The 10,618-nt window shown below is 42.4% G+C and overlaps 1 protein-coding gene across 1 annotated transcript in view; it reads left to right on the forward strand.

Annotated features, from left to right (window-relative positions):
* LOC144477391 (synaptic vesicle membrane protein VAT-1 homolog-like) overlaps positions 1 to 10,498 on the forward strand; it is a 45,878-nt gene extending 35,380 nt beyond the window's left edge. The window contains exons 4-7 of the mRNA XM_078195137.1: positions 4,931 to 5,079; positions 5,189 to 5,348; positions 5,784 to 6,210; positions 6,473 to 10,498. Of these exons, the coding sequence (XP_078051263.1) occupies positions 4,931 to 5,079; positions 5,189 to 5,348; positions 5,784 to 6,210; positions 6,473 to 6,498 (762 nt within the window). The 3' untranslated portion in view covers positions 6,499 to 10,498. The remainder of the gene's footprint in view (positions 1 to 4,930; positions 5,080 to 5,188; positions 5,349 to 5,783; positions 6,211 to 6,472) is intronic.
* Positions 10,499 to 10,618: the final 120 nt, after the last annotated feature.

Here is a 10,618-nt window from a genome sequence, read left to right on the forward strand (position 1 = left end):
TAGCTAGAGACTAAAAAAGAGAGAGAGAGAGCCAGAGACTATGGGAGAGACTGAGAGAGAGAGAGAGAGAGAAAGAAAGAGCGATCGAGCAAGAGATTGAGAGAACGAGAGACTGAGAGAGGAAGATAGCGAGGTAGAGACTGAGAGAGAGAGAGAACTAAACTGAGAGAGAGCGAGAGAGGGACAGAGGGAGGAAGGGGTTGCGCGCGGGGTTACGGGAACGAGGATGCCGGTGGTGGTGGTCTCAGACGGGCGCGGCCCGTGACGGTGGTCGATGAGAGAACGAAGGGTTGCCAGGGCAACACCCGCACCCCCATGGGTCTGCCGCGCGCACCGCCGCGCCAGCATCCCCCGTAGATTTTCGTCGTCTCAACTTCCAACGGTACAGGGACTCGGCGAGCGCGCGGGGGCGATGTAGTTAGCTTCGAGTGTAACCTGTTGAGCCGTATTGATCCCGACGCCTTTCCCTTCCTCTCTCTCTTTCTCTCTTCCGCTTCGCTTTCTTCTTCTTCGCCTTCGACCATGTCGGAGAGGAACCTAGAGAGAGAGAGAGAGAGAGAGAGATGGCTGGGGTGGAAGCATCATCCCCATCCTGCAGGCAGCGCGCGGGTAACTTGTTCGCGGGGCAGTAACCTTGTCCGTCTCGGTGCACTCGTAATTGCTCGACACCGGAACCGTATCCGGCCGACTGATTTGTAATTTCTTCGGCAAATTTTAGGGCCAAGCGAGCGCCGAATCTCGTTTGAATCCAGCTAGCGTAGAGTAACGCAACCCCCATGGAATCGCGGGGTGGCTCTCGCGGTTCATCGACCTGGCCGCCGTTTCGCGGAACTCTGGTAGCCAGCCTCTCGCACGAAAATGACCAAATGATTGAATAATTTAGTAGAAGATCTTCTATATTAATTGCAGAGAACTGGAGACCATTAATTATACAGTTGTAATAATACTCTGATATCTAACTTCGTAAGAACAAATATCAGAAGCCAGAAATATTATTTCAGATTTGCTGATGAAATGGCTTCGAGGGCGAAGAGTTGAACCAGATAGTTTATTTGGCAACTCGGATGGTTTATTTAGTACATAACCTTAACATAACCGGATGATTTATTTAGCAACTTGGATGATTTATTTAGCCTCTACATTCCTAACAAACACTGTTAAGAAAAGAAATTATAGATTATATAGTTGTTCGATCACACTATAGAACTTGTTTATGTCCACCTTATCTGACCGCAGAGCATGATCCGAGACACACGATCCCAGATTAACAAACTCGAGAGCACACTTTTCGTAAAACATAACCAACCCCGGGTCTTGTTTAATCACCGCGCAAGATAAACGGAGAATAATCCAGGAATACCAAGCAACACGATCCTACCACAATAGAGATACTGCCTCGTAGCTTATCTTTCCTGTAAATACAGTTATCTATTGATCTTAAACAGAGTTGAATCAGCCTGTGCAAGGGGCGCCCGCGCTGAAAATCCTGAGACCGCGACGGAGAGACGCCTGACGTTTCGTTTGAATAATTCCCTAGCGCGTACGAACAAACATCTACCAGGCGCGCGCCTCTTTATAAACGGCGGAGTGCACGGCGTTGCTAAAAACATTAGAGACGAGGGAAGGATTGCTGAAAATAGTGCAGCGGAGTTAGGCGAACGTTTGACGATCGGCCGGTAGAAAATCAATTGACAGTGGCTGTCGGCGAGAACGGAAACCGAAGGGGCGCGTGGGGCAGAAGCTTGTTTAACCCTTTGCTGTCGAGGCTATTTTAACTGGAAATTGAAAATATTCTTCTAGACGGTTTTCCATAGGTTTTATTTTTTTCATGGCGATACGATTGCAGTAGGCGACTTTTAAAATTTAAGCAAAATTAATCCTTTACCAAGTGCAATTGAATATTGCAACTTATGCAACAGTTAATAGGCTCTTAACAATTTTGTAGAATATAAGTGAATTTGATATGAATTATTTTGTAACGTGATTAAAATTATTTCGAAACGTGATTAAAATTATTTTGATAGTTTTTACTTGCGCCACTCGACCGCAAAGGGTTAAAAAGCACGTACGTCCCCCGTCCGCACGACCGCGCGGAACGGGCCGCAGACAATTCGTTCCCGGCGAACAATATCGGCGACGTTTCCCGGCTGATGGTTGCGGTCTCTCGCGCATGAAAACCATACTTTTCGACGGTGTCGCGCGCGGTGTATATATCACTCACGGTTAGGGGTGGTGGTGCGCGGAGGGCGGCTAAAGTCGGAGCACGTTCGCCGGGAAAGCTGGGAAAAGCACTTGACTTGAAAAATTGCATTTCCTGATCACGTCGGAGTTTTCCCACTTTCTTTCGATCCCCCCCCGTCGTCTCATATTTTCCCTTTCGCCGTCTAGAGCCCCATACACTATTTATACGCGCGTATATTGTGCATGTGTATGTACATATATCGTACGTACAGGGGGCTGCTTATTTTATCTAGCACTATCAGACGTCAGCGTTACTTTTGTTGGTGTAAGAATATATTCTAGGATATGTTTGTTCAATTCGGAGAATATTATAATAATTTATTTTTCTTTAGAAGGGTTGCTAGAAGATATAGGGGTATACTGTAATCATTTCTTAGAGAATGTTATAATAATTTATTTTTCTCTCTATAAGGGTTGTTAGACGATACAGTTGCTCGAATACAATGCCATGTTTTATTCAAGTAACGATCGCCGTCGTCGCACCCCCTCCTCCCCCCCATATTTTATCGCTGAAACTAACAAAGATATTTCCCGTCTGCAGGATTAATAAACACACACCATCCTTGTACACATCTGGACACAGAATCATATCCCCCCCCCGGTATATTACTCTCTGATCCGACTATATCGGATCGCTTTGTAAATCCGCGCCCCGTATTTTCTCGTTTCGTCCGAGCTGTTAGGGGATTCCCTAATATTCGACGGGTAATGAACACGAGACGACGCTGCCCGAACGATTCTTCGGCAAGAATAGGCGCATCGCGCGCGATCTCCATTAGCAAGCATCACAACAGCCCTATACGCGCGCCTAAGCATTCTCGTTGCGAGAGTATCGAGAGGATCAACCACTTGTTGACGGTAATTAGCGTAGAGCCGCTTGGATGCTGCCGCCGCTGGAATAAGTTCGCGGAATAAAATCGCGGGTTGCGCCCGGAGCTGGGAACTTAGCCGCTGCCTTCGTTAACGCTCGGATAGCGGATTATTTTTTATTGGGAGAGAATCGTGTGAATCTTTCGGAATTTAATTTGTCGGAATTTATGTCACTATGTAATTTGTCAGAATTTGTATAATTATATAATTTGTCAGACTTTGTATAATTATATAATTTGTTAAAAACTAGTAAGCAGCTGAGACGTTAAAAAGAACGTCTGATTTTACATTAAAAAAATTGATCTTTGTTAAAGATTCACGTAGATATCGTATTCGGAGGGGTTGACAACGCCCCGGCGAGAAAACATATTGAAAGCTGTCGCGGGAATAATCGTTCCTCCGTTTAAATAACCCCGGGATTTGTAGGGATCGGGTTGACGGACCCCGCGGCAATATCCATCATAATTTCAAACGATCCGAGAAGTATGCAAGAACGTGTTTCCCAGATAGCGGATCCTTCGCCGGGCCCTTTTATGACGCACAATTTAGAGCGGCTTCTTAACATTCTGGCCGTGGTCTGCTCTCTTTCCCATCTCTCGCTACCTCTTTCTTCTCCGCCCTCCTCATCCTCCTCCAACTCTCCACCTCCTCCTCACTGTTTTTTTTTTCACCCTGAAATTCTTCTGCCTCTTTCCCCGTCGTCTTCGCTGGCCGAGGCTCTTCTCTCGGGGCCACGGGATTGGTCATGTTATTGGGTATCGAATTCTCTCTCGACAACGGACGAACGCAGCCAGAAGAGATCAGCGAAAGAGAGAGAGAGAGAGAGAGAGAGAGAGAGAGAGAGAGACAGCGGTCAGCTCTCGATTCCTGGAAATAATGAATGCTGCTTCTGTTGAAAATCTCCGGCCGTTTCGCTCAATTTTTACCCCACTTGACGCGCGCGCCCGCAAGTTCTTCGCCGCTTTATAACTCTCCCGTTTCAATCGACCAGACGGAAAACAGAGAGAGTCGCCCTTGGTGCACCTACGAACCCCCCCTTCGATCGAAGCCGCATAATTGATCCCAGTTGAGAACGAATTATCTGAAAAATATAGGCTCGTTGAACTCTATGTGATGCGCGACGCATCGTGAATTGGCCTGGTTTATGTAAGAAAGGGTTGTGAATCTGTTTGAGGAAGCCTCGCAGATTTGTAGAATAGTCGAAAATTTTTTAGGCGATTGGAGAAAGAAATTATTGTAATTGATGAAAGGTGTTCTTGCTCGTAATTCATATAATAGTTACACTTTTAACAACATTTTAAATTTGAGCTTTCGTGGTACTTGTGAAAATAATTTTAGAACCTGTTTAATTTTATAACAATTTTAATACCGCCTTAGAGTCGCCATTCAAATGCAAAGGGTTAACTGAAGAAAGGAACAAACAAACGCAGTACCTCCAGTTTGAGGGTACAGTCCATCATCCATACTTGGAACCTAAAACAATTCGAGCTAAAAAAGATGAATTTAAAATTCAATAGTCCTGTATAGCCCGAAAAATGTACTATACTCGTCCACGTAACAGTAAACTAAAGAATACCGTCGAGGATCGCCCGTTATACATTGTCCGAATGTTGGCAGTGTCAGAATCGAATCGCGGAAAGAAAAAGAATTACGTGAGAATCCGGGGCTGGCTGGGCTGGTGGCAGTCCGAGAAGAAAAGATTAAGCGTGTGTGCGCGCGCGCCGTCCTTGGAAATCGAGGATCAAAAGGAGCACCGTTATCCCCGAGTCCTCATCCCACCCGGATGTTCATTTCGATTTTTTCTTTTTTTTTGTTTTAGGGTCAAGCGGTGGTCCAGCTGGCCAAGACGGTGAACGACGTGACTATTTTCGGTGTGTGCAGTAAATCGAAACACGAGTCCCTGAAAACGGCCGGCACTATTGACCATCTACTGGAACGTGGCACGGACTACAGCAGCGAAGTTAGAAAGTACGTAAAACGAATTCTCTTTTCTCTCTCGAAGAGAGGCGTAATTTTATCGGTGTCCCTCTTAACCGGCCACGAGCTATATAAGATGTTGACTTTGATTTTGTCGCAGGATCTCTCCGGAGGGTGTGGACATAGTCCTCGATTGCCTGTGCGGCGAGGAGTGCAACAAGGGGTACGCGCTGCTCAAGCCTATGGGGAAATACATCCTTTATGGGTCCAGCAACGTGGTCACCGGAGAAATGAAGAGCTTCTTCTCGGCGGCGCGATCAGTACGTGATCTAATCCCTACCCACCCACCCCACCCTCGTTAACTTTGCCTCGATCGCCTTTACTGGATGGCAGTCCTCCGAGCTGGACATTCACTTCTGATCGACAGAGGATGCTTGTTACACGTTCAGGATTTTTATTCTTAGAGTTTACAAATAATCTTAGCTAGCCAAATATCATTAGGAATAAATCTGACAAGCGCTAGAATTATATAGAATATTTTACTTAATAAAATAACATAGATATTATAATGTGACCAAAGCAAGCGAAGCACTGTTTAGAATTTATCAAATGACAAAGATTTAAAAATTAATTTCACCCTTAAACGTAACTATGATATGACTAATCTTCTCAAACATGGTCGACGCTAAAACATACCCTCCTTAATTGATTATGAAAAGTATTTCAATGTTATTAAGAGGATTTGTTTTTTCCAGTGGTGGCAAGTCGACAAAGTGTCGCCGATAAAGCTGTTCGAGGAGAACAAGACGCTGTCCGGATTGAATCTCCGTCATCTGATGTACAAACACGGCAGCCAGGAGTTCGTGCGGCAATCGGTGGAGCAAGTGTTCACCATGTGGAGCGAGGGTAAGATCAAGCCGGTAATAGATTCGACGTGGGCATTAGAGGACGTGCCGGAAGCGATGCAGAAGATGCACGATCGCAAGAACATCGGCAAGATCGTGTTGGACCCGGGCCTCGAGCCGAAACCGAAACCGGCGACGCCGGCCAAGGGAAAAGCGAAAGACAAGAAGTCGGCCAATCAGGACGAGAAGAAGGCGCCCAGCGTGGAGTCGGAGGACGGAGAGAAGAAAAAAGAACCCGAATTGACAAACGGAACGTCTGAAGACAAATCCGATAGCGGTAAATAATTGAACAATCTCACGCGTCCGTGGTGTGCATAAGCGGAATCAACGCGTTCAGGATAAAGGCGACACCGAACGATTTCTATTGCAAATAAGCCGAAAGGTTTCCCTCGGTGATTACTTTAATACTAGAGAAATCTAACTTCAATAATACTAAATAATTTCGCTTTGTACGCCATGGTATCCTGAAAGCGTCGAGACATGCTCTGCGAATTCTGAATTCTGTTCTCCAACCACTAATAGTTTCTATTTCTTTTTAGATTCGAAAGAAAAAGAATCGAGCTGAATTAGCGGCACTAGCTAATTCTATTACGCGTATATATATATACATATAAATATATATATATATATAAATATATATATATCTATATATATAAGAAAAAGCAAAACCGATATCCCATGAAGATCAAGAATTTCCAGAATAAAATATTACTTCATTATTAAACGATCAACTACAGCTTTGTTGCTGCACGTGGAAACTGAACACATTCGATCCAGCAATTGATTCAGCAGCGATCTCCGCAGAATCGTACGCAGATGATTGAACTTTGAACTTCTTCTCGAATATTAAAAAGACAAACAGAAGAATCGAGCTTCAAGAATTTGCCTGGTTTCATCGAAGATGTCTAGCTCGGCTGTCGATTTCGAGTCGGTGAAACAAGACTCGCTTCAACCCGGGAATCATCTGCATGACTCTGTTCTCCCTTCCGTCTGTTTTTGCGCTAAGAGAGAGAGAGAGAGAGAGAAAGAAAGAGAGAGAGAGAGAAAGAGTAAGAAAGATAGAGTGAGAGAGAATCGTTAGAGTGAAAGTGGTGCATAGGAGAAAAGAAAGAAAATTACAAAAAAAATGATGATGATGATAAAGAAAGAAGAAGAAAAAAAAGTAACAATCATATTGACCCTCTAATGATCAAGGGGGAGACAAACGACAACCAAATAACAAATATCAATTTCGACGCGGTCCACAAGTAGTTTGCAGAATATAAAAGAACTATTACTTTTTATTTTTACACACTGACCAAAATGATAAATTGATTTTCACGTAAGAATAAAATAACATTGTTGGACGCCCGGATTCGTTGGACCGGCTTTGACAAAACTAGTAGTCGCTCTCTTCTTTCGATCGTGTCTTTTGAATGCTTTTTTCTACCAAACTTGACTGTGTGTTTCGTACTTTATCGAAAACCGTTCACAGAAAATCGCAATCTTTCCAAAAGACCGCCCAACGATTCTGCGGTGGCCAACAAACATTGCTACTTTTATCTACTCGCATCGACTACTATTCTACTGCGATACATATATATCCAGCAACATTTTACACTACTATAATAGTACCATTTATTGTAATTTAATAGAGTATAATAATCTAATCGAGGCCTGACGGTGGGAATCGCGTGAAACGAATAGAGTAAAACCCGCCCGAAAGCCGATTGGATCTAAAGCGACTGTGTGTTACTTTTTTTTTTGTTTTCTTTTATTTTTTAAATATGTACGTCTACTTTGTACGAAGAATATTTTTACTCCGATATTTTATTATCCGAATATTGCCGCGGTACGATGCTCTTTACAGCTTGAAAGTTTTGACAACAATCAAGCCACGGGAATAACACAGTGCTAGTTATACTAATGTTCGCTCTTGAACTTATGTAGAATGTCCCAACTGCCCTGTTTTTCCCGTCAACAGGCGGGAATTATAAAAATGAGAATGTCGATATAACATTTGCAACGATTTACCAACGACGACTTGATTCTCATCTCGATTTCTAGCATCCGAAAAAAGTAGACCTAGTTTTTTTATTCACCGACCAACCTTGTTTTTTACTCCACTTATACTATCCGAAAGCTGCATTTAATCGTTCCTTTTTTTTATCTTTTTTTAAAGCATGTATTCGCTAACGGTAAAAGAAGACACAAATGTATTTGAGTTTCTGTGAAGTCGAGTATCTGTATTTTTTAACACGTACGTACATGTGATGCCATTTTGTAATCGACTTTTTTAACATATGAGCTTTTGATGAGTGGGATATTTGAACGATTGCATGTGTGATTACAAGTTTAGCGCAATTGATTTGTTGAATCGGAACGAACGGATGTTCGAATGGTGTTGAAAGAGATAATGATTAATGGTCTCGTTGTCTCGTCGGGGAACGCTGAGAATACTCGAGATTATACGTCGAACGACAGAAATATTAAGAGAGGGAGAGAGAGAGAGAAAGAGAGAAGATGATGATGACGATGAAATGAATTGAAAAATAGCTCCGGAAAAGAGCGCGTTGATGCAGAGTGAAATGCATATCTCTCCGAAACGGTTGGAACAATTTTTATGTAGCTCGATTCTGTTAGAATTTGATACTAGTTCTGTATTACCGATAATATCTATATTATAAAAGATTAAACAAGAGAAGTTGCTGACGAGGGGAAGAGAGAGAGAGAAGGGGGGGAGGAGCTATACATATTATATATATAAATATAAATAAATGAGTAAATAATTAAAGTAAGCCGATGACGCGCGCTCTTCCGCGGCTCGTTGTTATCGACGCGACGAAAAAATGATGTAAGGACTATAAGAATTATTGACTATTAACTATTACTACTGCCGTATCGAATCTCTCAGTCCAACGGGTGCCGTTAACGCGCGCCCGTAAACTCACGACGAACGTAATATATCAGTCTGCGTAAACGGAAACGACGAGTAGATGAAGAAAGAAAACAAAGTGGGAAAATAGATAAAGGCTCGCGGAGAGAAATGGTTGAATGTGGATCTGCATATTTTAAGACATCTTTTGAGCACTTGTGAGAGAGAAAGAGAGAGAGAGAGAGAGTACTGATCTGAGATGAAAGAGTTGAACGGGACGGTTAATATCCTTCAGCGAGAGAACATGGTACACACTTTTATTCACATATGTGCGACGATACACATCATACTGTATATTTTATGTAAGGCTTTAAATGTTTCATCAAATAACTCTATTATATTATAATATATCTATATATTTGTATCGATCGTTTTCCCTATCCTGGTCATTCGTTTAGGTCCGAAAAAAATTGTAGCGGTGTGTCTGTAATTAATACCCGGTGTACCAAAGAGGTTCATAAGACTCCTTTGAATATCAGTTTTGGTCGCTGCTAGACGTCTAGAATGACCGTTTACGATCTACGATGATATTTCTCATATTGAACCATAAATGCCAGGGTGTTCATGCTGTTATTCGTGAAATTCTTAAAAATCGTTCTTGAAAATGAATGGCTAAAAGAAAATGGCAAAGCTTTTGCAAAGTAGCCGACAGCCGTTTAGCGTAGACGGCCTTTTCGATTCTGCCAGTCGTTCGCAAGAAGAATTATACCAATATGAACATTCTGTACCCGCAATTTAAAAGATTGTATAGTGTTTTCTATATCGTGTTAATGGAATTAGATAATGAGACTGTGAACAAGACTGCTTTGAATCAATCGTGTAACGGCTAGGCCTAGCAAGTCATTAAAGTGTAATTCAATTATCCCATTGGAACGTTCGACCGGCCGGGTCTTAGTTACAGACTTCTTTTCAAGCCTATGCCCCCTTAGTCTTGTTCGGAGTTATTCATGCACCGTTTACTGTACCGATATCTACCATATCTCTGTCGAACTTTACAACTTGTTCTCTGTCTTTGGAAACCAAGAAGGCTGAAGCATTTCAGTACTTATTTGTTGAGTCTTTAAAAGGGACACAATCGAAACGAGATAAAGCGAATAGAGTTCCAGAGATCCGTTTATTCACTTACAACAGAACTCTTCATACCTACAGCTCAGAAATGTGTATTCAAGATGATACGATTTCATATAAGTTCAATCCCGACAAGACTGCCAGATTGATGGTTTCAACTGACGGGAGACAAATGAACAGTAATAATGAATAACACATTTTTGAGCTCTCCAGCATGTCATCGCGTCACTTCAGATACAATCTAAACAAAGGCTTTACCGATAATAGGACCAATCAAATCATTCCGCTTTCTTTTTTCTTTTCTTTTTTTAACTTTCTACGTTTTTTCGTTCGTCGAGACCTGCATCGTGGGAGAACAGGACGTACAGTTTCACAACGTGATACATCATATAATTATGTGTAAAATTGTAAAATTCGTCACGGAGGTCCGGGCGAAAGGCCACCTGTTTTCTTTAGCCACGAAAAAATACTCCTGGGACCCTCGAAGGGTGCTCGTGAAGGAAAACAAAAACAATTTTTCGCCCGTTCTCCGGAAGCTCGATATATAGATTGTATTTTTGGCTTATTATTGTAAGACTGACTATGTTGCTATATTAAAGATTGCTTCGAAAATAATCGTTGATTCTATATCTGTTCGCCTACATTATTGAATATTAAATATATCCTTAATATTGGAACTTTGGAAATCGGAGAATCGAACGAA

The sequence above is a fragment of the Augochlora pura genome, chromosome 11 (genome assembly GCF_028453695.1).
Source record: "Augochlora pura isolate Apur16 chromosome 11, APUR_v2.2.1, whole genome shotgun sequence".
NCBI classification, from domain to species: domain Eukaryota; kingdom Metazoa; phylum Arthropoda; class Insecta; order Hymenoptera; family Halictidae; genus Augochlora; species Augochlora pura.